Source organism: Phytophthora cinnamomi (assembly GCF_018691715.1).
Source record: "Phytophthora cinnamomi strain GKB4 chromosome Unknown Contig104, whole genome shotgun sequence".
Taxonomy (NCBI): domain Eukaryota; phylum Oomycota; class Peronosporomycetes; order Peronosporales; family Peronosporaceae; genus Phytophthora; species Phytophthora cinnamomi.
In genome coordinates, this window is record NW_027151037.1 from 1,219,368 (window position 1) to 1,246,309 (window position 26,942).

Here is a 26,942-nt window from a genome sequence, read left to right on the forward strand (position 1 = left end):
TAGTCGGTAAGAGACGCTAAATAATAGGGGATTTTGACTTCGCGGTAGTCAGTTTGCATTGAGGGAAATTACAGATCGGTGCGCTCGCCCGCCACGTTGGGCACGGCGCTGGAGACGGGCAGGTCCACGTCGCGGTGGGCCGAGATGTCCATGTCCTGCATGACGCTGGCGAGCGTGGCCTCCTGCTGGTCGTGCGCCTTCTGCTTCTGCTGCTTGATGCGCGCCAGCAGGTCGGGCAGGTACTCGTCCTCGTACTGCTTGGCGGCCTTGTCCACGGCGGCGAAGAACTCGGGCATGCCCTCGCCCGTGGCGGCCGACACGCCGACCGACGTGAGGTTGTTGTAGAACTCCTCGAGCACGAGGCTGAGCGAGCGCGAGAGGCTGCCCATGTAGCTGTCGTCCTGCACGTCGTCCAGCGCCGTCTGGAAGGCCTCGAAGTCCGTCATCCACTCGGTGGCGAAGTCGTGGCGCAGCACGTCGATCTTGTTGAACACGACCACGAACGGCAGCTTCAACTTGTACAGGATGCTGCAGGCGTACAGCATGTTGGACATGAACGTGTTGGGGCTGGCCGTGCGCGGCGTGTCCACCACGTACACGATCACGGACGGGAACGTGGACGCCAGCGACTCGGTGATGATCTGGCCCGAGGCCGACCACGTGAACGCCTCGATCTGCCCCGGCGTGTCCACGATGGCGTAGCTGCAAACACCCCAATCTCCCACCCATTAGACCCAATTACACAATCACCCACCATTAGACCCAATCACCCAATCACCCAAGCGGGACGTACTCGAGGTCGTCGCTGCGCTTGCCCAGCAGGTCCACGACCTGGTCGAAGCGCGTGGCGAACAGGTTGAGCGACGTCATGATGGCGCCGTTCGGGCCCAGCCCGTATTCCTTCATGACCTGCTTGTAGTCCACCGTGTCGCGGATGTCCACGTTGGCTGTGTAGCCGGTCTTGCGCACCGCCGGGTCCAGGTTGATGACGTAGTTGCGCAGCCCCGCGTCCACGCCGTAGGCTGCCAGCCGCTGCAGCAGCGTCGTCTTGCCGCTGCCGGCCATGCCGATCACCAGCACGGTCACGGGCTTCGGGTAGATGCGCGGCAGGCTCGGGTCCGCGGCCGCGGCCGCGTACACATTGGCGGCGGGCGCGGGCGGCGGCGTCGCGGCCGCGTCGGCAGGTGCTTGGGTCGCCATTGAATCTCGCTGGTTGAAAAGTGGCGACGAAAATGGGTCCACTGGGTCTTTTGAAATTGGGACGACTTGGGTGATTAAGCAATCGTGGTTGGGTACTTTATTTAGGCAAGTTGAAGTGGAGTAGCCCATTTTTAGGGTGCAGTTGCTGGCTGTCGAGGTTGGTGCGGTCTCTAGTGGCTTCGGTGCCGATGCTGCCAAGCCAATGCTGATATTATAGAGTGAACTTCTGGTACCTGCGCAGGATCTTCTGCAATTGGCAGTGCACCTCGCCGACGCTGGGGCGCGCCTTCGGGTCCAAGTCCACGCAGGCGTGGCCCAGGTTCACGAGCGCTGCCGGCGCGTTGGAGGAGAACTCGATTCGGACGCGACCCATGGTCACCATCTCCATCAGCGCGGTCTCCGTCACCTTCTCGCCCGACTCGGACGTCAAGGAGGCGATCGCGCTCGCGTATGGCGTCAGGTGCGAGTCTAGCTCCGACAGGACGACGCCGAACGAGAAAATGCCAGTGCTCGTGTTATAGTGCTTGCCCATCATAACCTCAGGCTCCATCCACCGCCTCGTGCCGACGCCGGTCGTCATCGTGTCCACGGTCCACTTGCGCTAGACGCCAAAGTCCGTGAGCTTCGCGTCCCAGTCGGACGACAGCAGAATGGTCATGGACTTGAGGTCGCGGTGCAGAATAACGGGGTCGAGGGAGTGCAGATACGTCAGCGCCTGCGCCACGTGCAGCGCGATCTTGGCCTTGTCGACGTCAAAACCTTGAGCACGGTGCTCCACGCGGTCGAATCGGAGCTGTTGAAGTGCACGCGTGTACTGCAAGCGAGCGGCTGAGGATTGGCCGCAGAAGATGCGTCGGTAGGCGACGTTCCCTGCCACCTGAGAGTGGTAGCGCGGTAGTAGGTGCAAGGTACCATGGCTACATGTAGCTGGGGCTGAGTTAAGCTCAATCTCACTCTCTCTTTTACTGCGTCGTTAGCAAGTGCAATCCCGCCCGAGGGCAGGACATTCAACAGGAGCAGCAGCGGGAACAAGTCGCCCCCAGGCATGAACTCGGAGACTGCGCTGAGATCGCTTAGGGCATCCCACGCCACTCCGACGAAGCGCACGATGCGAGGGTGCTCCACCATCGCCATCATCTTGATCTCCGAGAGGAAGTTGTTGGTCTGACGCATGTCTTTCCTCTTCTCGGGCAGAAGCACCTTGATAGCGACGCACTCTCCGCGATACAGACCATGGTACACCTCGCCGTGCCCTCCCTCATTGATCAGCTCCTTGCGGATTAGTTTCTCCATGGGGATACGCGCTGCCAGAATGGCCTCGTCCACCCACAAGTTCGAGCTCGACTTGGTGGATTTCTTGGTTGTCACCGAAGCCGCGCTGCTTTCGAAGTGAACGTGGAGTCGAGGTTCGCGGTGCTGTCGAGGTTCACCGTCCTGTCGAAGTTGTTGGTCAGATCGCCAACCTGGATCGCGGGCGCTGGCGTGTAGTTTTCTAGCGCGATCGCATTGACCGCGGGCAGAGTGACTGGTGCTATGGCGTAAGAAGCGTCGAAGGAAGGCGACCTCGACGTCTGTTTCTGCTTCCTACGGCGATACAGCCAGAAGGCTATCCCCACGACCAGGAGAACTACTGCTATCGATCCGGCAACGATCCCGAAGACGGTTCCTGTGCTCACTCCTGCAAAGCCAAACACAACCGGTAAGTCGTTGTCGAACGGAAAATGTGAGAACGTGTGAAGCTCACCCTCGCTACTGCCTTGCAAACTGGTAAGCCCCGACGAGGCATCCCCGTCATCGGAGTGCGAATTCACATTGATGACCACCGTCGTGGAAGCGTTTGCAGTGGCGGAAGCCGAAGCCGGCGCAGAAGTCTCGGAAACCCCGCTGGAGCTCGAACTGGAAGTAGGCGCAGATGTCGACTCCGCTCCGCTCACTGCCGTCATCACTGTGGTTGTACTTGTCGGTGTTGACGTCTCTGTCGTGGACGTAGATGAAGTTGCAGTCGGCGCAGCGGTAGTCGCTGCTGGAGCCGAGGTAGTCGATGCGGGGGCGGCGGTGGTCGGAGCCCTGGTCGTTGGCGATGGAGTCCTGGTAGTTTGTGATGGAGTTCTGGTGGTTGGTGACGGAGTCCTGTCGTTGGAGTCGGCGTGGCTGTTGTCGCTGCCGGCGTGCTCGATGTGCCCGTCAAGTCCGTTGTGCATGTGATGATGTTCGATGCCGTCCCGAGAAGCGACATGGTGATCGACCTAGACTGGTTGAGTTCGAAAGCGACAGGATACCCTCCTCTTGGTCCCTGTGAAGATCCGGGCAATGTGTGTGAGGTGCCCTGCGCGTTCTGAACTGGTCTACGAGCAGGAAGGGGAGACCACGCGCTTCCCGAGGGCAAGACAGAAACGGCATTGAAAGTGCGGGCGGCCCGTGTCAACGACGTCGTCAGCGAGCCGCTTTGCCTCAAAGTCTTGAGGTCTATGCACGGCCAACATCCTCAGCGGCATCTTGACATGCATGGAGCGCTGCACGGATGTGTGCTACGTTTGACCGGGTGTCGGCGTTTTCGGTGGCTTCGATCGTGCGCGAGAAAGTTTCGGTGGCGTTGCCATGTTGGCAACTCGGATAGACAGCCTGGCATTGAACTGGATTACGATCGCTTTCGGGCTGCAGGCTCAGCTATATGTGCATGTAGTTCTTGCTTGTACCTACGGTCACAGCGTGTACAGCTCGTACGTCTGCAGTATGAGTTGCAGCTGGTAGTGCACTTCGCTGGCGCTGGGCCGAGTCAACGGGTTGAGGCTCACGCATGAGCGGCCGAGCTTGACGAGCTCTGCCGGCGCGTTCGATGAGAAGTCGATTCTCACTTGCCCCATTGTCACGAGCTGCAGCAGCGCTGCGTCGGGAACTCGTTGTCCGCTGCTGCTGTTTATCGGGGTTTCTGCGTACGGGTACAGGTGCGAGTCCAACTCGGAGAGCACAATACCGAACGAGAAGATGTCTGCGCTGGTGTCGTAGCGATCGCCCAGCATGACCTCCGGTGCCATCCACAGCGACGTCCCGACCGCGGCCGTCATGCTCGTGAAGCTGTATTTGCGAGCGAAGCCGAAGTCCGACACCTTGGCGTGCAATGAGGACGTCAACAGGATATTCCTCGATTTGAGGTCGCGGTGCAGCACCTTTGGGTCGAGCAAGTGCAAATACGTCAACGCCCGTGCGGTTTGGAGGGCGATCCGAGCCTTGTCGAGGTCGAATCCTCGAGGCCGCTGCTCCTGCTTGAACCGGTCAAGCATAGAGCGCAGGTCACCCCCTTCCATTAACTCCATCACAGCCGACAGATCCGAAAGCGAGTCCCAAGCTACAGCGAGGAATCGCACGATGCACGGGTGATCGATCGTTGCCATCATCTTGATCTCCGCCAGGAAGGCGTTGATCTGGTCGAGGTCCTTTTGCTTCTCAGGCAGCAGCACGTTGATCGTGACGGTCTCCTCGCGGTACACCCCACGGTAAACTTTACCGTAGCCGCCAGTGCTCACCACCTTCGTTATCGTGAGCTTTTCCATCGGCACGCGCATCGCTGTGATCACCTCGTCCTCCAACAAACTGGAACTCCTAGTTTCGTCCGACGCCGAATGAGGCTCACTATTTAGCCGTGCAGTGTGGAATGGGCCGAAGGACATCGACGTAGACGACGTCTCGAATCGCTCGATGCCCCGAGTGTTGAACACTGGGAGGTTTCCCGTCGCCCCAGTCTTACGTGGCTCACGGAGCTCAGCAGAAGTCGCCGACTTCGATGCAAACACCAGCTTACAAGAGGGCCAAGAGGAGGAATGCTCCTACTGCACTTAACCCGAAGCCGACTATACAGGCAGTGCTCGGGTCCGTGCCCGTCTCATCGGCAATCCCTGCTTCTCCGCTTCCTTGACTGCTTGATCTGCTGGAGCTTCCGAGGGAAGCGTCAACGTAGTTCTGCTCTCGACTCCCATGCAATTGTGCAAAGCTCGACCCGCTCCCACCCGAGATGGACAGACTAGCACTGCTGCTGTCGGCTGCACTTGGTGAAGCGGTGAAATTTGCTGGTGATGCCATCGTCACTGCTGGTGTCGCATTGCTGAGTGAAGACGCCGCATCGGAGACGCTCGAGCTGCTAGTACTCGAATTCGTAGCCGGTGCCGCCGTCGTTACCGTTGGTAGCGAAGTGACTGAGGATGGAGCGGCCGTCGTGGAAACAGGAGCGGAGGTGGAGTGAGCAGGCGCGGAAGTTGTCGATGCAGGTGCGGTGGTGCTAGTACTGGAGGGCGCGGATGTCGTTGAAGCTGGAGCAGACGTACTCGAACTCGTGGATGGAGATGCAGTGGGCGAAGGTGTTTGGCTGGACGAGGTGTCTGTGGTTCTTGTCAAGGTGGTCGCACCGTCTCGGTCACCGTACTCACCACGGATCCGATGAGCGCCTCCTTCATTTGTCGAGCAGTGACGATGGTTTGCAAGGGATACTCGGTACGAGTCAAAGTGCTTCGCCGCGACCAGCCAAGCGAGACCACGTCTGATACGATCCAAGCGCGCGGACATTCTCCACCGCAGCGTGCTGGGCCACGTTCATCGCGGAGGGTGTCGATGTGAGTCGCACTTTGACCTACGCGAAAGTTTGGCGAAATGGCTTCTACTGGTCGCAGTAGCATCATGGAGAGACGAGGCCGGACACCTTTTTCGAGTCGATGGGCTTGCACATTGCTCAGGCACCGGGTCTTGCCTCGTCTTCGGTGTGCGATCACGTGACGAGTCCCCACGCGGCGTCGACGACAGCGACAAAAATCCGAAGATCGTTCGCGATCGAAAGTCTCGGCCCACACGAATGCCATTCATTGAATGGGCAGACCAACGTGCACATGAGCGAGGATAGCCGCAAATGCCAGAGGCGTGGAATTGATCGTGAGACACACTTAACTCACGTCTTGCTAAGGCTTGTCGTTCAGATCGTGTAGGCCTCGTACATCCGGAGAATGAGCAGCAGTCGGTAGAGCACCTCGCTGGCACTCGGACGCGCGGTCGGGTCCAAGTCTACACACGCGTGACCTAAAGCCGCGAGCTCCGACGGTGCGTTGGACGAAAATTCAATGCGAAGGCGACCAACTCCACCAGAGCAGTCTCGGAGATTTTCTGACCGCTCGACGACCAAACCTCGCGGTACGGCGGCAGATGCGAGTCGAGCTCCGGTAGCACGATGCCGAACGAGATTCTGACATCTTCTCGTAACGAGAAGATGTCAGCGCTGGCTCCGTAGTGTTCTCCCAGCATAACCTCGGGGGCCATCCACAGCGCAGTCCCGACCCCGGCGGTCATGGTGTCGATGCTCCATTGCCGTGACACCCCGAAATCCGTGAGCTTGGCCTCCAACGTGTGCGTGAGCAGAATGTTCATTGACTTGAGGTCTCGATGGAGTATTCCAGTGAGTGCAAATATACCAGTGCAAGGACCACTTGCAGGGCAATGCGCGCTTTGTTGAAGTCGAAACCGTGCAGGCGATTGTTCGTCTCGAAATATTTGAGCAGCGAGTGCAAGTCGCCGCCCTCCATGAACTCCGACACGGCATACAGGTCTGTCAGAGAGTCCCATGCTACACCGATGAAGCGCGCGGGTGTTCGATACTCGCCATGATTTTGATCTCCGAGAGGAAGCTGTTCACTTCTTGGAGCCTTTTCCTCTTCTCAGGGATTAGGCGCTTGATCGCCACGCACTCGCCTCGATACATACCAAGATAAACCTCTCCGTGCCCTCCGTAGCTGATGAGTTTCGTGGTCGTGAGCTTTTCGAAAGGTATACCATTGCGGTGATGTCTTCGTGGCTATCGGCATTGATGAGGCGCTGGACGGAGGACTGCTATCCAGGTTATTGGTTTGAAAGGGGGAGCGCAGGTCAGTCACCGGCGTCTGCGCCCCGACGCAATGTTGTCTGCCGTAGCGTAGATACTCGGAGCAGTTGGTGTCGCCTTGCGAAACGAGCGCTTGGACTGAACGTACCACAAAGCCAATGCCCTGACCAGCAGCAATAAGCACGAGAAACTGACGGCGATTATCGATGCTGAGGTCAAACCTGCACAGAGAGTGTACGTCAGCTATGTTCACAAGCCTCCGAACGATTAAAGGTCGTATCTTCATCCTCAATTTCGCGTTGAATGATAATTTCGCCGAACGCTTCGCTACTGCCACGGTAGCTGGAGGAGCTGGAGCCGACTTGGTTGGTTACCTCGCCCATGCTGGCGCTCGAGGATCTATTCATACTTGAGAGCATCGAGGTACCCTCTGAGGATGACGAGGAACAGCCCGTGCCACTTGAATTGTCTGGCACAGCAGTCGAAGTAGACGCAGGCATGACTGTAGTTGCCGCTGGCGAAAGTAGTCGAGCTACTCGAAGAAGATGCCCACGATACCGCTTCCCCCTCACTTGCGCTCGCACTGGTGTCGTAGACCCTATCAGCGTGTCTGCTGTAGATTTCGCGGCATTGGTAATCGTGCCTACAGCAGCGCCGATGAGAGATTTGAGCATGACAACACCTTCGACGTTGATCTCAAGTGAATGCGACTAGTATCACACTGCGCAGCAACCAAAAAGAATCATGTTAGCCTTCTTTGTAGTGAAATAGTCCAGGTATCGGCTCTTACTGGTCTTATTGACGCATATTTAGACATATCTAAATTGTTGTGGCTGAAAGGGATTGTATACATTGATGATCCTGCCTCTGCCTTCACCAACTGAGGAGCGCGGCCACGCAATTTTGTTTGCTAAGTCAACATCGATAACCAGTGGTATGATACCACACAAGATACTTTCGATGACAGCTCTTGTGCAACAAACCGAACGCACACATTGATACACATAAGACGAAAGTGATTCCGCACCACAAGTTGTTGGCTCCAGTCTGCTGGGAAATATTTTTCTTAAAACGAGGCGGTCTCGTACGTGTTCATAATGAGTTGCAGTTTGTACAATACTTCACTTGCTGTCGGTCTTGCTTCAGGGTCCAGGTCCACGCACGCATGGGCCAGCTCAATAAGCGCTTGAGGCGCTTGAGAAGAAAACTCAATCCTCAGTAACCCTACCGACACGAGCTGCAGCAATGCCGTGTCTGGGATCAAACGCCCCGAGTCTGTCTCTTTCGTGGCTGCGTACGGCAGTAGATGAGAGTCCAATTCCGAGAGCACGACACCAAACGAGAAGATATCGGCGCTGGAACCATATCGCTCGCCCATCATAACCTCAGGGGCCATCCACAAGCACGTCCCGACTCCAGCCGTCATGGTCCGATCGCTACTTTCTCGAGATACTCCAAAGTCAGTGATTTTAGCTTCAGCGCTCTTTGTTAGTAAGATGTTCTTGGACTTGAGGTCGCGGTGAAGCACGAGCGGGTCAAGTGAGTGGAGATACGTCAGAGAGTGCGCGACGTGCAGCGCGATGCGTGCTTTCTCAAAATCAAATCCGTGCGGACGGTGTTCTTCGTATTCCACGTGATTGAGAAACGAGCGGAGATCGCCTCCTTCCATGTACTCGGCCACAGAGCAGAGGTCAGCGAGCGAGTCCCAAGCAACACCGATCAGCCGCACGATTCGGGGGTGGTCCATTGCCGCCATCAGCTTGATTTCAAACAGAAACGCGTTGATCTGGCGTAAGGTTTTCCTCTGCTCAGGCAGCAGTCTCTTGATAGCGACGGCTTCTCCACGATACGAGCCGCGGTACACCATGCCGTAGCCGCCTTGGTTGATCAGCTGCCCATACGTGATTTTCTCGAACGGAATTCGCATAGCTGTGATGATTTCGTCTTCCCACAAATCACCCTGTGCTGCTTGAAGTGACTTTGCGCTGGCCCCCATTGCACGTTCAGGACGCTGTCCTTCAGTGAATGGACCGGTAGAGGAAGTATCGAGGCGAGTGTTGACCGTATCTACAGACACGTTAACCTTCGGGTCCCTGGTGTGCTGGCGCTGGAACGGCGGGGATAGTGAGGCTTCGTCATCGCTTTCCCTTCGCTTATGACGCCAAGCACCAAGCCCCATGATAAGTAACACCACAGCAACCGCGGCAAGCGAAATGGAAGCGACCATCCATGCATTCACACCTAAAGCGCAACAGACCAGCACGGTTAGACGGATAGACCAGCCACCAAAACCCAAAAGCATGCATACCTTGTGAGCTAGTTTGTCCCGCTGAGTCTTGACTGGCAGCTAGTCCATGGCTGTTTAGTGAGCCAGCACTACCCCAGCCGCCTATGCTACCATCGGTGCTACTGGACAAGGAAGCAGTGGTAAATGCTGCGTCTGCTGATGCCGAGAGGGAGGTATCATTGGCTTCAATCGTCGGCACGGGGGTCTCCGGTGCTTCCGTTTGGGTAGATCCGCTGCTGGAGGTAGCTGGTTCGGGTGTGGGTTCTGGAGTGCTGGTTGATGTTGGGGACGGAATGAGTGCTTCTGTTGTAGGTTCAGGAGTTCTAGTCACAGGTCTCCTCGTGGTTGGCGCTGGTGTTTTAGTCGTGGGCGATGGAGCCCTCGTAGTTGGGGTGGGCGCTTCAGTCACGGGTGTCGGTGCTTGGGTTATTGGCGTGGGCGCGACCACAGGCTCCGGTGCGCTGGTGGGTTCTGGAGTGACCGTCTCGGTGGTGTCGCCGCCGCCAAGCACTGAGTTCACGATCGACCCGATAAGGCCCTGGAGCCTTCGCGGCTGCTCCAGCCGAGCCACTGCTGTCTATACACAAAGCGAAGCAGGTCAGAGCGTCACACCAACATCCAAATTCATCTCGCGGTTCGCGCACCATTGTCAGCAGGCGATCCGCTGTGATAATGGCTAGTGGACGTCACTGCCGCCCAATGGGGAACTGTCGATCCGCCAGAAACTCGATCGAGTACCATAAGGCACCGGTCAACGTGGTGGTCTTATCCCCTAGCTCCTACTGAAGTGGCAACATCGCCAAACCATCAACAAGATTGACAACGCAGCTGGCTGTACACACAAGAGCCCAAGTTCCGGAGATGAACAGGACAGAGGAATGATACAGTACAGAGCGACCAAAGTTTGAATCGAATAAACATCAGGAAGGATCTGAACCTGAGCTCGTGAACCTGACGCACAACCTGTATCACCCTCATCGGACGTGGTCATCAATTCAAACAAGGATGGTGCACCAATATTGCATACATTTGACTGTCTCACGCAAAATTACTAGCGTCTACCTGCCTTCCAGTAACTGCACGATCTGCTGCGCTGTAAGGCGCCTCGCCGGGTCCTGTTGACAGCACGCTTCACCAAGGTGTCGGATGAAACTCGGACACTCCGCGCTGAAGCTCGGTCGTAGTCGTCCTTCTTTCACCAGCTCGAGGGTCTCGGTTTGCTCCATGTTGCCTCCGTTGAGTGCAAGAGCGTCAAAGTAGGGCGCCCGGCACGTGTCCAGCTCGGCGAGCAGCACTTCGAACGAGTAAACGTCAGCTGCGGGGGAGTATGGTTCACCCTTTAGCACTTCGGGCGCGACCCAGTAGGCCTGGTGAGACTTTTGTTTCGCCCCGAGCGATGGTTTTGTCTCGGTTGAGCCGCAGCTAGCCAACTTCGCCTCCAGTTCGTCCGTCAGAAGCACGTTCTTGACACAAAGTTCGTGGTGGATGAAGGCGGGGGTCTGCTTGTGTAGATACGCCAGCCCTCGAGCGATTCCACCGGCGATCTTGGTCTTCTGCGACGTCCAAGCAGTCATACCATCCTGGTTCCGGTCCAAAAATGAGCGTAAAGTTCCCTGTGGGTGGAACTCGACGACCATGGCCAGATCCTGAGCCGAAGTCCAACCAGCTCCGATGAACTGGACCAGATTCCGATGACCGGTGTGGGCTCGGTTCTGGATCTCGAACGCGAGACTCTCCACTGCTGCAACGTTGACGCTCGAGCTTGGGGCAAGTCGCTTGATCAGAGCGTGTTGTCCGTCGTAGCTACCAATGAACGAATCGGTCTGGAGTGTCGTCATGGGGAGTTGGCGCTCGACTTGCAGCTGGTTGAGTTGAACGCGTCTGCGGTCAACGGACGGGTCGGCTGCCAGAACTTGCAATGCGTTGTGAGGGCCCATACCAAGAATCTTCTCGACATGGGTTGGTGCTGTCATCGGGTTTGAGGGTCTAGCACTGCGTCGGCGTTCCTTGAACTGAGAAGAGGCTACAGCAGCAACGCCAATATCAACAGCTTCGGATCCGAAAGAGTGCTCTACTGCTTCGTTCGACGTCGCCTGCTCCGGAGTTGGTTGTCGATAATCCCCCTGAGCTGGAGGAGGAGCTTGGTTTCGATTCTGGTGGCCCCTCTCGTAGCACGGAGGTAGACCCTCAGGAACGGCAGCTCGCTGGTTTCCACAATACAGTGGGGGTGGCCTAACACCGCTTTCGGTGCTAGGATTCGACCAGGCATCTTCTGATGAGCGCATCGTGGCCCTGGAGCGTTGGAACGGGTCTTCATTATCGGAGGGCCGCTGCGTAGGCGGCTTAGGACGATGATCGTATTGTCTTCCGTTGGGCGACGTCATCGCAACGTGATTGAACACCATCGGAGACGATCGATCACCCGAGTCATTGTCATTTGACTTCTTTCGTCGAGTGAACACAAACAATGCAACCAGAACAGCGACGAGCAGAAGACCGAGTCCTCCACCTACTGCTCCACCCAGCAACGCAACATTGGGACCAGCCTTGCCATCGGGTGGTGCAATGGACGCTGATGAATCTGTTGTCAGTGAGTTGGTACTGGAGGACGTCGATGGACTTTTGGTAGCAGTATGAGTGGATCCCGACGCTCCACCCCACACAGTCGCTGAGCTGCCAGTACTGGTAGACCCGGTGGCGTATGATTTCATCCACGACGTGACCCAGTCGGTCGGAGTTGGTACAGTTCTCTTGCTGCTCGGGATGTCATCGGATCCATAGCACGGGAAGTTGAGGTAGCCGTAGGTTTCGGTGCTAGGACAGGCCCCATAACTTCGCTCCGAGTCTGTGTTGAGCGTGTGGACTGCGTACACTTTGTAGCTCACCCCACCGTCCGTCCACGTGTGCTTCGCGAGCCCGATCTCCGGGACGGTGTCGATTCTCCGCCTACTGACCACGCCGCGAGGTTCAAGTTGGTCATAGTGAACTCATCAACGACGCACTTGGCCGCCGTCAGCATTTGAGTTCCCGTGCACAGGTGGTTGTTGTGAGCCATCGTGCCGTCCGGTTGCGTGCAATCGAATGTAGTGCACGTGGTTGCATCGAACTCGTCGAGTGTCAGTGCAATCTCCGCCATGGAGCGGCCGTCGAGCGTCCAGATCTGCTTGACGTCGTTGGCGGGCGTCAATGCGAAGCCGCTGTCCCAGAGCACAGCTCGCTGCGCAAAGCCGTCCAGATCGTCGAAAGCCACGTTGACATCGCCGAGCCGCGAGGTGACGGTATCCGGTATTGACGAGAGGCTCAGTTTGTCGAGCGTATCGCCAGCCTTGGAGCGCGTGTATAGCTGTAGGGCGAGGTCGGACGTGCTGCCGTCGAAGCTGAAGGTCCGAGTGGGCGCCCACGAGTCTTCCAGTTCTCGCCGCATTTGCAGGGTCGATCACTTGACCACGCTGTCGTTGAGGCGATTTTACTTGTGCAAACTGCCGCAAGTTTTCAACTGACGGAGCCGAGTGTAGCTGGTCTCCATGAGGGTATCCAAAGGCTAGAAAGCCTCCTCCGTTTCTCTTCCGCCTCTAGCGCTGGCGACTTGCACTGGAGACCTACAACGGACGTACGCACTAGAGTGATATGCTGCGGTAAACCCGGACCGATCTGCTCAATTGTCGTGCAGTGGTAAAGACGTATGCGCTGGTGTCTTCAGATGGCGCTGCAGGTGGTCGGCCACTCGGACCACGGAGGACCATCACGCCTCCAGCCGACGTAGAAGTTGGTCAGCCGTTGGTCGTCGGCGGGCATCCTGTTGGTAGCATCCGACGCTGATGACCCGAATCCGCCGAGGACAGTCGGCTCTGAAGCTCGGGCGCAGCGTACCCTGCATGACCTCGTTCAGCACTTGGATAGGTTTGAGTCTCGTGCCGACGGGCGACACGGCATCATAGACCGGGGGTCTCGCCGCGTCGAGCTCCGTGAGCAACACGCCGAAGGCGTACATGTCTGCCTTGGCAGTGTACGGTCTGCCGCGCAAAACCTCTGGCGCTGACCAGAACGGCGGTGGCCCCGCGACGTGACAGCGGTGGCTGTGCTCGTCCAGACAGGACGAGTCGAAGCCCGAGAGTTTCGCCCGCATGGCCTCGGTCAACAGCACGTTGCTGGCTCGCAAGTCGCGGTGGGCGACGGGGGTGGGCTGGCTGTGCAGATACGCCAAGGCTCGCGCGATGTCGATGGCCAAGCGATATTTGCCGCGCTCCCCGTCATGTACTCTCCGTAGTGGCTCAGGTACGAGAGCAGATCTCCCAACGGGTAGTGCTCTGTGACCAGCATCACGTCGGCCACGCTGCTCCACGCCACGCCCACCAGCGTCACAATGTTCGGATGCGAGATCGTGACGCGCAGCTGGAGTTGGTAGATGAACTCCTGCAGGTGGAAGACGTGCGAGCGCTTGGACTTGAGCAGGCGCTTGACGACAACCTGTCGGTTCTGGTACTCGCCAAGGCGGACTTCTCGGGTCTGGCTGGTGGCCAACCTCGCACGAAGCTTGAGCTCCTTGAACGGGATCCGCTTGCGCGTCACGTTTCGGTCTTCCTGCAGGCTTCTCCGGGCGTAGTTGGGACCCGAGTCCGACCCGAGTTCATAGGCATCTCGGTGAGGAACTCGTCGGAAGTGCGCCGTATCCTCCCCAGTCACGTGGTACATGCACACTGTTTGAATTGAGCTGGGCGTCACGACATCGCTCATGTCGCTCGGCCGACCAAGCTGAGAGAACGAGATAGCCACTGCTCGACGACCGCCGTGAGCACTGGGGCGTTCGCCCCTCCGCCCGGACTTCTCCCACTGCCGGTGCATCCAGCAGCAGCACAGCCCACCAAGGAGAAGCAGCACGGCCGTGCCGATGATCGGCACGAGGAGACCCACGTTGAAGTTCCTGTTGTCGTCGGACGGCGACGACGAAGACGAAGTCGACCCACTGAGCGAGCTGGTGTTTGGCATTGCGTAGTTGGTGAACAAAATGAAAGTGGAGGTGAGCTGTTGCAGCAGTTCAAGTCGAGGGGGACGGTGGATTCCAACCAGAACAAAGTCACCCACCAACAATAATTTTCTTCGACTCTCTTTCGAGCTCTGATGTGTTGGAGAAGAGTGTGACCACAGTTTTGGCAATCACTATTTGAACACCCGACGAAATTATGCTCGGCGGTCCATTGTACAGGTGAAGCACCCCGTACTTCACTTCGCTCTCGACTTCGTGAATGTGTTTCGGAATCAGCTGCATTTGCGATCACTTTGCCACCTCTCCACACAACCACTTGAAGCATGATGGAGCGCAGTTGAAATGAGGCCATGAGGATAGTGATGGCAGGATACTCAACGCTGTGGCGCTGGAGGAAGTACGCGTAGAACATTGACTTGCCATCTCCTGCAGCACGATTAGTTAGTTCGTAGCGACAGTTGATGCGTAAGAACAACAAAGACTTGCCTGGTGTTTCAGTGATAGAGATCAATTCAACATCTTTGTGGACAGAGGTTGTAGTAATGTCGATTTCGCACCTAAAGTAACATTAATAATTCGGAAGACGATTTTGATTTACTAACTGTATTAATATTACTAATTGGGAGCGTCGAAAATGAATTATTCATACAATAGGCACTAATAGTAAAATCAAAACTGCTAAACTGCCTTACACCAGATTCCGCTCGCATTTCCTCACCCGCTCGATCTCTACATCTTTGTGATGAAGAACTAGTTGGCGCTGGGCTCGCTCATGGCTCGTGCGTGTGCGGAGAGGGCTCAATACAAACGAAAAGACTGTTGAGGTGCAACGGGCGTCCCGATCTCGGGAGGGTTTGTAATGGCCAACCAACATCAGCCGAAATCCCAACACCAGATTCACGACTCGTTATTGCTTGAGTACGGTTGTCAGACTCCACGAGAGTAGCTTCATACACCTCCGTAGCCTGACTCGACACAGATATCACTTGACTGCTTGCTGGGGAGGCTCACCGTCCGGTTGATCTTTATTCCTGTACGTTAGAACGCACCCTGGACTGCAAAAGCCACGCATCGAGGTGGCCGCGTTAGATGCTAACAAACCATGGACCCTAGTAGTGCTGGCCATACTGTTTGGAAAGCTCAGCCTAACCCCAGAGTTAATTGCTGCAGATATGGTGAACAGGGTGACCGCAGATGCAAAACGGCGCCATTTCCGTCATATCAGTCAAACAGCAATCGGCCTTGGAGCACCTCATCGGACCCGGTTGCAATCTTCAGGGAGGGAAACACAAAACGAGCAGAAGAATACGACATAGCAACTCGGTAACCACCCATTGCGCGCTTCCTTTAAAGATGTTGACCTTGAACTTCAACCTGAAATTTAGTAGGACATTCAATAGTTTTTTTGTACTAATATCGTGTTTTTTCTACTAAGTTTCTGTTAGTACTAACAGCTATACTTGGGAGTTGTAATGTTACTATTACTAATAATAATATATTATTGTTAGTGTATACCGTACCTCACAGAAAGAATGCTTTGGGTGCCGCACGTTTGGCACTCTTCTTACCGTTTGCAGGCGTGCCAAAAAGGCAAATATGCATTCTTCATGTTAAGATTTAGCTTGCAAATTTCAAAAGGTGGAAAGCGTTCCACAGCTTCCCTACTCCAAAGAGACGTCGAAATTCAGCAGGAATAGGCTCCAGGACGGTGTTTAGCGTCATGTGCTCGATAAATGGTATCCATTTAGGGTAACACGAGTGCTTGGATACCCAATTGTAGAAAGTTGCATGTCGAACATCGAAAACCCTGAATATTACTTCGGCGTCCACGCTGCCAAGTGCTGGATGGAGATAGTAAAAGATGACTACCGATCTTTCCTTCCATGTCATCGTACTGTAGTTCTTGCTAGTGGGCAGGACGCCAAGTGGAGATTCGCCACATTGAAGCGACAGTTGTGCAAAGGCAACCTCAATCGTTGAAGCAATTGTGTCGCCACAAAATCTGCGAATTTTCTGCTGTTGAATTCTTGCTTCTGCAGCCTTGCCGTCGATGTTGGCCCTGGATTTACGTGACAGTTCTGGAAACGCCTGGATACGAATTTGCACGTTGACGCTGTTTTGCTTCGTGCGTGCCTCTTGAGCTGCCGCCCACCCTCCGTTTGAAGCATCTCGCAGCAGAAACTTCTTCGTAGGGACTACGGAAATCGGAGAATGATCTCACCTAGCTTTTCTCGTTGTTTTTGGCTTCTTATAATAGAACGGTTGCGCCCAAAGCTATTGTAATGGTATTTTGGGCTTCTAACATTAGGCAGGAAAGGCCCTAATGCATCAAATATCACGTTAGCCAGGAATTGGAAACTGCTTTCTTTGTGTTAATAGAGTGCTCTCAAACGAAACCAAATGCGCAAAAATCTGGTTTTGGCATTCTACTTGTTACGCATTCTTTCTGTGAGGTACGGTAGTACTAATCGTGATTTTACTACCAGTCTTTTTTTGTCGAGCCCCGCTTATGGTACCTGGAATTGGACATGAGCGATTAGATTTCAAACTGTTGGGTGATCTGTTTTCGAGAAGTGGTTGACAGAAGTAGTCTTTTGATGGACATTTCATGACTAGAGACTTTCCTGGTGTGACGACAGCCCCAGCTTCACGGACTCAACGTTTTCCTTGATGCCTCTTAACCGACTTTGGTAGTGCAACAAAACCCTTCCCCAGGCTCCACGCAATCAGTACTTGCGCAGGAGTGGCGTTTAGTTCGTTCGCAATCTGCGCGATGACAGGGTCATCTAACTTCTCAGCGCGGGCCAGCGGAGAAGAAGCCTCCACGATAATTTCATGGTTCTTGCAGAGCTTGGTCGTGTCGGAGCGAGCGAACCACGGATGCAGCTCGATCTGATTCACCGCCGGCTTTTACGCGCCAGGTCTTCGCCAACTTCAGTAGGTGCTGTTCACCGAAATTGGACACATCAATGTCGCGCACGAGTCCTTCGCCTGCATATCTTCGAGAGCTCTCCAAGCCTCGGCGCGGGTGGCAAGATCGCATGGAGCGTGTAGCAGATAGAGGTCGATGTATTCAAGCCCGAGCTTCTGATTGCTCTCGTGAACTGCGTCGATGACCTCCGGTAGCTCCACGGTTGTTTGGGTGCGGCCGACCATGGGACCCACGAGACCTCGAAGTACTTGGTTGTGACAAAAATCGCCCGGCGGGAAATGCCCGAGTCCGAATGGCTCTACCTACGTCGCTTTCATTTCGGTAGGCCGTTGCTGTGTCGATGTGGTGGTAGCCAATTTTCAGCGCCGTCAGCTCGGAGTTGTAGGTTTCAGGTCCAGGGCTTGTCCGGTAGACACTGAGTGCCACGACCGGGATGCCGTATCCGCTGGGCAAAGTCTTCGACTCGGCAAATGCGCTCATACGTTGGCTCGTGCACGCTGTGGAATATGTGAGCGCGTGCTGGAGAGTAACAAAATGAACGAATACCATCGAAATGCCAGGCCGGAACAACGAATCTCGACCGCTGCATCGTATACAAGGTGGATTACGGTGAATGCCAATGAATGCTGACGCCGCCCCTCCCCCCCCTAAAAAGATAAACAACTTGGAATATCGTAGGAAGAAGCAGCCTCTGCTCAATTCCTGTTCGCAAAGAGCTTAGTCGAAAAAGTTGAACGTCTTCCTACACCAATTCGTAAGTCGAAGCCAGTAGCCTGCTCCTCGGCCGTGGTTTTCGTCTTCGACGGCCCACATTCGACCCCCTACGAAGATATAGGTGCTGCTGTCAGGCGGCGAGTTGAAGCGACTCAAGCGATGCCAGTGGCGACAAGCAGCGATGGTTGCAATGATCACAAGCAGGATGATCAACAAAATTATCAGGAGCCACCACCAGCTGATACCACTGCCACCTTCTTTTCCCACATCCGTTGTTGCCGATGCGTGAGATGGCGCACCGGACGAGTGCGATATCGGCACAAGTTTTCTGTGCTCTGAAATCCATTTTGTGACCCAGTCTGACCCCTTCGGAGTTGTGATTCGGTCTCTTACTGAGTCTGGGACGGTATCATTGCCGAAGCACGGGATGACCAGTGACCCAGCCCATTGACCAGCAGGACATTCACCGGTCGCCGAAGGTTGATCTTCTGATGCTGTCGTGTGTATCAAGTAAACCGTGAAGTTGCATCCGCACGAGGTCATATCAACCGTTTTAACGACGCGGATATCTGGAATCACGGTTGAGCTGCCGCCAGTAGCCCACACAGTGCTGCTCGAGCTGCCGTCGCTTTCAAACACTTCGACAACGCACTTAGAGACTGCTAATACATCGACTGGACCATGACGACACGTTTCATAGATTTGTACTGCCTCGCCGTTTGAGTCGGTACACACCAACGCTTCGCATCCGGCGGTGTTTAACTCATCAACAGAGATCGCTATGTCTGCCATGGTGCGGTTATCCAGCGTCCAGACTTGAACAGCGCGATGACCGGAGGCGAGGGCGAATCCCGAGTCCCAGAGAACGGCGCGCTGCAGCAGGCCGGGAAGCTCCTCGAAATTCACCGAGAGATTGTCCAACCTCGACTTCACAGCACCCGGTACTACTTCCCGAGCTATTTGGTCAACTTCATCGCCGGCTTCGTAGAACTTATAGAGCCACTGTGCGATATCCGATGCTGTACCGGCAAACGCCAACGAGTTTGACCCCTCAGCTGCTGCAATCCCTGTAGCCGATACCAACGTCGGCGGTGGCGAGCAGTCGCACGCACTGGGGCTGCCATCTTTGCTGGTGGGCGAGGGAAATCCTGATGACGACGGAATCGATGCCGACTCGGATCCAGAAGATGATGGCTCGGCCGAATTCGACCATGATGGAGTTGTTGTGCGTGGCGAATTGCCGGATCCGTCCCCGCAAGAGCTGGGGTTATTCCACGCGCAGCCACTCTTCATCAGGAGGAATGTACATACCGCAGCGATGAAGCTTCGAGGTCTCATGTTGCAATTGAAAAACACCAAATGGGCTTGAAGTCGTCATTACAACATATCGGAGATCAACGCTAACAGTGGCTGCCAAAGTTGAATTCGCGTCAGCCAGGACCTGCCAATCAAATTTGAAAATCTAGTTCACTTCAACTTGTGCGCTTCAACTTCCACGACCTGTGGCCGACGACGCTGCTTTGGCACGACTTGTATTGACGCAGAACTTGGACATTGTTACATAGTTCTCGCGGGTGCTGCTGTCGCACCAGCTTCTTTTCCCAGCCTAGTCCTGCCGGCCACCTTCAAGTTCCTGGACCAGCTCGCGCGCCGTTGGGCGAGCTGACGGGTCGATCGACAAGCACGCAAGGCCGATACGCTGGATGCGGGGCGGGCACTCGTTCGAGAAGCTGGGACGCAACTTGCCAGCCATGACGTCTTGCAAGATCTGGAACGGCTTGGGCATACCGCCACCCTCCGTCGCGGCATTGGAGTACGGGATCTTGCACGTATCCAGCTCCGTCAGCACCACGCCGAACGAGTAGATGTCCGCCTGCTCGGTGTACCGCTTGCCCTCCAGGATCTCGGGCGCCGTCCAGTACGGTGTGCCCACTCCAGCCGTCATGGTCAAGTCGATGGTATCCCGACTCACTCCGAAATCGATGAGCTTGGGCTCCAGCTGGTCTGTCAACAAAACGTTGTTGGACTTGAGGTCGCGGTGAATGAGAGGGGGTGTGCGAGCGTGCAGGTACTCCAGCGCTTGGGCCACGCCGATGGCCATGTGGATCTTGTCGCGCGCCCAGGACAGCAGGTCTCCGTGCTTCTGGAGGTAGTTCTGCAGATTGCCCTTGGGGAAGAACTCGAGCACCATGACGAGGTTGTTGAGGCTGTTCCAGGCGACGCCGACGAACTCGACGATGTGAGGGTGCACGAGGCTGGCGCTGAGCCGGATCTCCTCAGCGAAGGCCTGGACGTTCTCGGCCTTCTGGTCCTTGGTCTGCAGCAGTCTCTTGGCCGCCACCTTCTGCCCGTTGTACTCGCACACCCAGACTTCTCCCGACGCGCCCTTGGACAGAGCTCGCTCGAACGCGATGCTGTCGAACGGGATGCGCTTGCCCTGGAGCTGCTCACTACCCAGCAGAATCTTGAGCGTCTTGTTGGAGCCCGCGCTCTCGTACTGGCTGGACACGGTGGAGCCCTGCGTGGTCGGGTGGCTGCTCATCATGGTCGGGTGCAGGTCGGGCGTCCCCATAGCCACGTACTGATCCACCTCCAGCTCGCACGCTGCAGACGTGGATTTCTGCGCGCTTTGCCTGGCCCTGCGCTTCCAGCAGAACCAGCCGAGGCCCCCAATGACCGCGAGAGCTCCGAGGATGATCGGCACCAGCAGCACCATGTTGAATCCGTCGTCGTTCTGCGCGAACTCCTCCTGCAGCCACGTGGTGACCCACGCCGTGCCCGTGGGCGTCGTTGTGTTCTCCGCCATGTAGGCGTCCGTGAACTGGTCTCGTCGCGTGCAGGGAATGCTCACGGCGCCGTAGTCGCCGTCGTCCGGGCACGCGCCCCAGGCCACCTCCTTGGAGCTGGACACCGTGTGCACGACGTAGACGGAGAAGTAGGTGACGCCGCCAAAGGCGCTGATGTTCTCGGACCACGTGTGATCGCGCAGCTCGATCTCCGGCACCACGTCCGGGTCGCCCCCGCTCGCCCACATGTTGCCCAGGTACGTGGACGCCGCGTTGTCCTCGAAGGCGTCGGCCACACAGTGCGACGTGTTCTGCATCTGGTAGCCCGTGCACGTGTGGCTGTAGTAGGCGGTCACGCCGTCGGGCTGCGAGCAGTTGGTGAAGGTGCACTGCACGTTGCTCACCTCGTACTTCTGCACGGCGATGTCGGCCATGCTGCGGTTGCCCATGGGCCAGATCTGCACGGGCACGTTGCCCGGCGCGACGGCGAAGCCCGTGTCCCAGAGCACGGCGCGCTGCACGAGGCCGGGCAGGTCGTCGAAGTTGATGTTGAGAGGGTCCAGGCGGCTGCTCACGGCGGCGGGCACGGCCGAGAGCGACACGCGGTCGCGCGAGTCGCCCGCCTGGTGGCGGATGTAGAGCTGCCGCGCGATGTCCGAGTTGCTGCCGTTGAAGACGAAGGAGGAGGAGGCAGAAGCGGCACTGGAGGACGAAGTCTCCGCTTGCAGGCTGCGGAACGTGACGGTCTGGGCTGGAGCGAGGCCGGCGACGGCCGCCAGCAGCGCTGGCAGGATGCGCCACTGCATGGCTTGGATGTGGGGCGCGTGGTAGATTGGGGAGTGACTGGCCTTGTCTGTCGGTGCTCAGTGCCATGCTGTCATGTTGCCCCGCACTGCTGGTAACGGACGGGTCAGCACTGACAGAGATATCATAGCTGTACCCATTGCTAACTTCCCGGCTAGGCGGGTGCGGAAATAAGAGCAGTTTGGAATGTGTGGGATTTTGAAGTTGAAGTAGCGCTGTTGCGCTGTCTAAGTGCGGATTACTAGCGTGATGGGCGGACTCAACACTCGCCAACTGTCGGATCTGCTGTTCGAAGCGTGCCACTATGCAGCCATTTCGACCGAATAGGTTCCGAGCAGATGACTAGGTCGCGACCACTGCAACCAAGGTCCTCGGTCCGAGGGCCTTTACCTGTTCTTTGATTAAACGTCAACACGCTCTCGCTTGTGCCCCGCCGATCATCGGCGATGGGGGAGCTGGCAGTGGATTCCCAGCCTGGCACAGGATGCAACGTCGCCATCGGTTAATACCTGTAATAGCGAGCGACAGCAACAGCTCGGAATACCTATTAATACCGTACATGCTCAGAATACAACAAGCTGGCCTCGTATCCACCACGGGGTCGGCACAATTGTGCGCCTGCCATTCGGAGACCGGCAGCAAAAACTATTGTAGTCGTTAAGTGGCCTGTGTATAACTCGCAGCCGCTGCCAATTCGCCTTCTTGTTGCAATGCCCCGTACCGGTAAAAACGCCATTGAAACTTCGTGGCCAGTGGCAATGGGCTCAGATGCAGTGTGGCGTTAGTTATTAACGCCCCGAATGACGGTTCACTGGAAAGCGTTGGCTGTGCGTGCGGCGCGGACTTTCGCCCGTCGCGAAACGTGCAGGCAAATTGGCCCCAGTCGCAATCTCGCATTCTCCAGCGAGAGCGCGCTCTCCCTCCCAGTCAATCGATTCTTGCGATGGTTTTCGGCTGCGCCGATCGACGTCTCGCATCCGACTCGTCGTACAAGGACGCGGTGCTGCCTTCGAATGCCTCGTTCTTCGCCTTCGACGGCACCAACTCGGATCTGGCGACCCAGCTGTATCTGCGCGCCAAAGAAGGCGACGAGACGTCCAAGTTCACCAACTTTGCAGTCCCCGACGCCATTCAGCAGCGCCTGGATTCGCTCGACCTCGAGTGGGACGACCTGTCGGGCATCGCGCAGCGGGCGCTGCTGTGGGACTCGGGCTTCAGCGTCACAATGAACAACAAGGCGGTGCAGATCTGGCCGCTCGCGGGCCACTCCATGACGGACCTCGCCATTCCACTGGTCCAGTTCGAGTATGTGAAGTGCGTGGCGACAAACTGCACGCAGCCCGACGGCACACTGAGTCTGAGCAACCTCTACTGCAACGGAGACCAGATGCACGACGCAGCGCGCTGCGTCATGGAGGACTTCGCGGAGATCCAGGATATCCACGGGGCCATGTGGATGACTGGCGGCAACCTGAAGGTGGTCCCGACACCGCGGGCCAGGAAACACCAATGGAGAGACGCCTCAAACAACCATTCGTACACGGTTCTCGCCGTGCACACAGTGGCCCAGGAAGATGAAGCAGCGTACGACGCATGCCCAACATCTACGATGAACGGCGGGTACGGCTCGCTCGTGTTGTCGTGCTTATCGGAAAACAACATCACCGCCGAAGTACGAAGTGGAATAGTAGAAGTACAGGGAACGCCCTGGGTGTCTCGATGGCTGGTTGAAGATTTTTCCGGCAAGTCGACATCGACGTCCACCAGCACAGGTGGCTTTAACCCGGTCCTGATCACCCCTGTCGCGGCTGGAATTCTCGTCGTCATTGGACTCATTGCGCTCTTTGTGTGCGTCAAACGAAAGCGACAAAGCAGCGAAGAGACAGATGCACTCGAAGACTCGCTGATCTACTTGGAGACCTTCCGACCCCAGACTTTCAAGGAAAACAAGCCTGATTACGACTTCGCTCCTGACGGCTCCACCGCACCAACTATCGACGACACGCTCTCCAGTACACACCAGGACATCGACAAGACCATCAAATTTTTGTCGAGCTCTAGCTCCGCCAGCGACTTTGGATCCGGGTCGAACCAAACACTGCAGATTCTGCTCGGAAGTGAGTTCCTTGTGGGCAAGCGACTGCCATTCGAGAGTCTCGTCTTCAAGAGAGCTCTGTCAAAAGGTGCGTGCGGCGAGGTGTGGCTGGGAGAGTACCAGGGCCAGCAAGTTGCGATCAAGCGGCTGTTGCAAGCGAAGGCCCACCGAGCGGATGAGGTCGAGGTGTTTGCGCAGGAGATCGAGCTCAGCGCTAGTTTGGTGCACCCAAATATTGTGTCGTTCATCGGCGTGGCCTGGAACAGCCTCAACAACTTGATCATGGCGCTCGACTTTTTCCCCATGGGAGACTTGCAAGCGTACTTGAGCAAGAATTCCGACTTGATGTCGTGGGGCCGAGAAAAGATCCACATTGCTGTCGGAGTGGGGCGTGCGCTAGAGTACCTGCACTCTCGAACTCCTCCGCTCATCCATCGAGACCTCAAGTCGAAGAACATCTTGCTGACACAAAGGCTGGAGGCAAAACTCATCGACTTCGGGGTGAGTCGATGCCGACAGGAGCATTCAATGACGGCTGGAGTTGGGACGCCCTACTGGACAGCACCAGAGGTTCTGGAAGGCAAACGATACACGGAGCAGGCGGATATCTACTCTTTCGGAGTTGTATTGTCCGAGCTTGACACGGGCAAAATCCCGTACCACGACGCGTTAACTTCCGAAGGGAAGAAGCCGAAGGCATTCCAGATCCTGACGGACGTGATGGCTGGAATGCTACGACCGAGTTTTTCGGAAGGATGCCCTCCTAGAATCCGACGTATCGGTGTGGTGTGCTGCCAACATGACCCTGCTCGACGACCTACAGCCGGACAAGTTGTAAATATGCTCGAAGCGTCCGAGTAAACCCAACCTAGACGATACGAAACCCTATAGACGACTTTGTGTTCATAAATTTACGAGCTACTCGTAGTTCTCCATTAAAAGAGCGACGTTCCTCCCTAGATAAATGAAAAAGTGCTTATATACCATCTGCAGTCTCCTTCGCACCACCGCTTTGAAGTTGTTGTACCAATTCGCATGCAGTTGGTCGGTTTCTTGGGTTAAGCGCCAAGCACGCCAAACCAATTTGTTTAATCCAGTCAGGGCAGTCTTTGGAGAAGCTAGGTCGCAATCTTCCAGCCATGACACCCTGTAGAACGTAGAACGGCTTCGGCATTCCTCCGTTTTCCGTCACAGCATCTGAGTACGGAGCTTTCCCAGTGTCTAGTTCGGACAGCACCACTCCAAAAGAATAGATGTCGGCTCTCTGCGAGTAGCGCTTGCCTTCGAGGACCTCTGGCGCCGTCCAGTATGGCGTTCCAATCCCGCCCGTCATCGTGAGGTCGATGGTATCACGACTGACACCAAAGTCGATCAACTTTGGCTCCAAAGTCTTCGTGAGTAAAATGTTGCTGGACTTGAGGTCACGATGAATCAGAGGTGGCCTCCGAGCGTGCAAATACTCCAGGGCTCCTCCAATCCCGACGGCCATGTTCATCTTCCCGTTGCACCAGGATAGGAACATCCCGTTCTCTCTCAGATAATGCTGCAAGCTTCCCATAGGCAGCAGCTCCATTACCATCACCAAATTGTTCAACGTATTCCAAGCCACCCCGATGAGTTCGACAACGTTTGGATGATTGAGACTTGCGCTCAGCTCAATCTCTTCGGCGAAAGCTTGTACATTGTGCGCCTTCTGATGTTTGGTCTGCAACAGTCTCTTCACCGCCACCTTTTGACCATTATACTCACAGATCCACACCTCTCCCGACGCCCCCTTCGAGATGGCTTTCTCAAACGCCAGGCTCTCAAATGGGATGTGTTTTCCTTCCAGGTGCTCACTGCCCAGTAGAATCTGGAGCGTTTTGTTCGAGCCAACACTCTCGTAATGGCTCGACAGCGTCGAGAACTGCGAGGTCAGCTGGCTGGTCACCACCATGGGCCGAACGACCATGTCCGGGGTGTCCCCACTCCAGTAGTTCGGCGAGACGCCGCCATACTCGTACGTCAGCTTCTCCGCTAACTTCTTCGCTCTGAGCCACCACAAGTACCCGCCAACACTTAACATAATGACCACACTCAGAAGAATGGGGATCAACAGCAGCTTGTTGAAGCCAGAGTCCCGCGCGAACTCCTCTTCCAGCCACGTCGTGACCCACGCACTGCCCGTGGGCACCGTCGTGTTTGCAGCCATGTAGGCGTCCGAGAACTGATCTCTTCGGTGGCAGGGCACCGTGAGCGACCCGTAGCCTGACGGACAGACGTCCCAAGCAGGGTCTTCTCCATTGGGCACCGTGTGCACCGCGTAGACGGAGAAGGTGATGTTGCCTCCGAACTCCTCGATGTCCTGCGTCCACGTGTGGTCTCTCAGTCGCAGCTCCGGGATCATGTCGGGATCACCGCCTGTCGACCACATTGTACCGAGGAAGCTGCTCGCCCCGGGGTCCTCGAACAGGTCCACGACGCAGCGAGAGGCGTTGAGGATCTGGTAGCCCGTGCAGTACTGCGTGCAGTAGGCCATCTCGCCGTTGGGCTGCGTGCAGTTGAGGTAGGTGCAGTCCACGTTGGCCACATCGGCCTTGGGGATGGCGATGTCGGCCATGGAGTAGTCGAACATGGTCCAGATCTGCACCGGGTCGTTGTCGGGCGAGACAGCGAAGCCCGAGTCCCAGAGCACGGCGCGCTGGACGAGTCCCGGCAGGTCGTTGAAGCGGATGTTGAGCCGACTGAGGCGCGTGGACACTGCACTAGGGACGGACGAGAGCTCGAGCGCGTCGCCCGAGTCGCCGGCCTTGTGGCGGATGTAGAGCTGCTGCGCGATGTCCGAGTTGGTGCCGTCGAAGGCGAAGGACGCGTTGGTTGGCAGCGACCCGGAGGAGGACGAGGACTCCGCCTCGAGGCTGCGGAACGTGACGGTCTGGCCGTGAGCCAGGCCCCAGGCCGTCATCGCCGCGACCAGCGCTGGGAGACGCATCCCCGACCAACTGTCGCTTCACGTGGCAAATCGCCGAGTGAGTGGGGCGCCGCGTACCATTCCATTCCGGAGACCATCAACCATCGTATCAGTCGCGCCGAAAGAAGAGATATCATATCTGCATTTGCCCGCAGTTGCACTCGAAGGCGTCCTTGACTGCTACCCCGCGGCCCTCGCTCACTGTCTGCACCGAAAAACACGTTCCAACTGATGGACAGATGCCTCCATGTCGCTCGAGCACCGCAAGTCCTGCGTGGCGAGTGCCGCCGCATTGGAAACGGATCGAGCATGGATGCGCGGTAGATTTCCAAC

General features: G+C 56.5%; 12 protein-coding genes across 13 annotated transcripts; 2 read left to right on the top strand and 10 right to left on the bottom strand.

Annotated features, from left to right (window-relative positions):
• Window positions 1-68: 68 nt before the first annotated feature.
• Window positions 69-1,200, bottom strand: IUM83_06139 (GPN-loop GTPase 1; the record flags this gene model as incomplete). Its single annotated transcript, XM_067930321.1, has 2 exons — window positions 69-702; window positions 794-1,200. 2 exons carry the CDS (start codon window positions 1,198-1,200, stop codon window positions 69-71), a joined length of 1,041 nt encoding a protein of 346 aa, XP_067782813.1.
• Window positions 1,201-1,411: 211 nt separating this feature from the next.
• IUM83_06140 (TKL protein kinase) lies at window positions 1,412-1,780 on the bottom strand (the record flags this gene model as incomplete). The annotated part of the gene is made up of 1 exon (XM_067930322.1): window positions 1,412-1,780. One exon carries the CDS (start codon window positions 1,778-1,780, stop codon window positions 1,412-1,414), a length of 369 nt encoding a protein of 122 aa, XP_067782657.1.
• A 21-nt stretch (window positions 1,781-1,801) lies between these two features.
• Window positions 1,802-2,493, bottom strand: IUM83_06141 (TKL protein kinase; the record flags this gene model as incomplete). Its single annotated transcript, XM_067930323.1, has 2 exons — window positions 1,802-2,077; window positions 2,155-2,493. 2 exons carry the CDS (start codon window positions 2,491-2,493, stop codon window positions 1,802-1,804), a joined length of 615 nt encoding a protein of 204 aa, XP_067782641.1.
• A 278-nt stretch (window positions 2,494-2,771) lies between these two features.
• IUM83_06142 (uncharacterized protein) lies at window positions 2,772-3,217 on the top strand (the record flags this gene model as incomplete). The annotated part of the gene is made up of 3 exons (XM_067930324.1): window positions 2,772-2,899; window positions 2,973-3,102; window positions 3,191-3,217. The coding sequence occupies 3 exons, from the start codon at window positions 2,772-2,774 to the stop codon at window positions 3,215-3,217; spliced, it is 285 nt and encodes a 94-aa protein (XP_067782658.1).
• A 685-nt stretch (window positions 3,218-3,902) lies between these two features.
• On the bottom strand, window positions 3,903-4,763 carry IUM83_06143 (TKL protein kinase; the record flags this gene model as incomplete). 2 transcript variants are annotated; one of them, XM_067930326.1, is made up of 1 exon in its annotated part: window positions 3,903-4,763. In XM_067930326.1, one exon carries the CDS (start codon window positions 4,761-4,763, stop codon window positions 3,903-3,905), a length of 861 nt encoding a protein of 286 aa, XP_067782722.1. The 2 variants fall into 2 exon arrangements, with proteins under 2 accessions (XP_067782722.1, XP_067782723.1); XM_067930325.1 differs by having other exon boundaries at window positions 3,903-4,751.
• Window positions 4,764-6,261: 1,498 nt separating this feature from the next.
• Window positions 6,262-6,606, bottom strand: IUM83_06144 (TKL protein kinase; the record flags this gene model as incomplete). The annotated part of the gene is made up of 1 exon (XM_067930327.1): window positions 6,262-6,606. One exon carries the CDS (start codon window positions 6,604-6,606, stop codon window positions 6,262-6,264), a length of 345 nt encoding a protein of 114 aa, XP_067782724.1.
• Window positions 6,607-8,123: 1,517 nt separating this feature from the next.
• IUM83_06145 (TKL protein kinase) lies at window positions 8,124-8,984 on the bottom strand (the record flags this gene model as incomplete). The annotated part of the gene is made up of 1 exon (XM_067930328.1): window positions 8,124-8,984. One exon carries the CDS (start codon window positions 8,982-8,984, stop codon window positions 8,124-8,126), a length of 861 nt encoding a protein of 286 aa, XP_067782659.1.
• A 1,418-nt stretch (window positions 8,985-10,402) lies between these two features.
• IUM83_06146 (TKL protein kinase) lies at window positions 10,403-12,768 on the bottom strand (the record flags this gene model as incomplete). Its single annotated transcript, XM_067930329.1, has 2 exons — window positions 10,403-12,293; window positions 12,347-12,768. The coding sequence occupies 2 exons, from the start codon at window positions 12,766-12,768 to the stop codon at window positions 10,403-10,405; spliced, it is 2,313 nt and encodes a 770-aa protein (XP_067782661.1).
• A 318-nt stretch (window positions 12,769-13,086) lies between these two features.
• Window positions 13,087-14,330, bottom strand: IUM83_06147 (TKL/DRK protein kinase; the record flags this gene model as incomplete). The annotated part of the gene is made up of 2 exons (XM_067930330.1): window positions 13,087-13,531; window positions 13,603-14,330. The coding sequence occupies 2 exons, from the start codon at window positions 14,328-14,330 to the stop codon at window positions 13,087-13,089; spliced, it is 1,173 nt and encodes a 390-aa protein (XP_067782660.1).
• A 5,250-nt stretch (window positions 14,331-19,580) lies between these two features.
• IUM83_06148 (TKL/DRK protein kinase) lies at window positions 19,581-21,566 on the bottom strand (the record flags this gene model as incomplete). The annotated part of the gene is made up of 1 exon (XM_067930331.1): window positions 19,581-21,566. One exon carries the CDS (start codon window positions 21,564-21,566, stop codon window positions 19,581-19,583), a length of 1,986 nt encoding a protein of 661 aa, XP_067782656.1.
• A 941-nt stretch (window positions 21,567-22,507) lies between these two features.
• IUM83_06149 (TKL/DRK protein kinase) lies at window positions 22,508-24,497 on the top strand (the record flags this gene model as incomplete). The annotated part of the gene is made up of 2 exons (XM_067930332.1): window positions 22,508-24,050; window positions 24,427-24,497. The coding sequence occupies 2 exons, from the start codon at window positions 22,508-22,510 to the stop codon at window positions 24,495-24,497; spliced, it is 1,614 nt and encodes a 537-aa protein (XP_067782655.1).
• An 80-nt stretch (window positions 24,498-24,577) lies between these two features.
• Window positions 24,578-26,603, bottom strand: IUM83_06150 (TKL/DRK protein Kinase; the record flags this gene model as incomplete). The annotated part of the gene is made up of 2 exons (XM_067930333.1): window positions 24,578-24,615; window positions 25,409-26,603. 2 exons carry the CDS (start codon window positions 26,601-26,603, stop codon window positions 24,578-24,580), a joined length of 1,233 nt encoding a protein of 410 aa, XP_067782839.1.
• Between the last annotated feature and the right edge of the window lie 339 nt (window positions 26,604-26,942).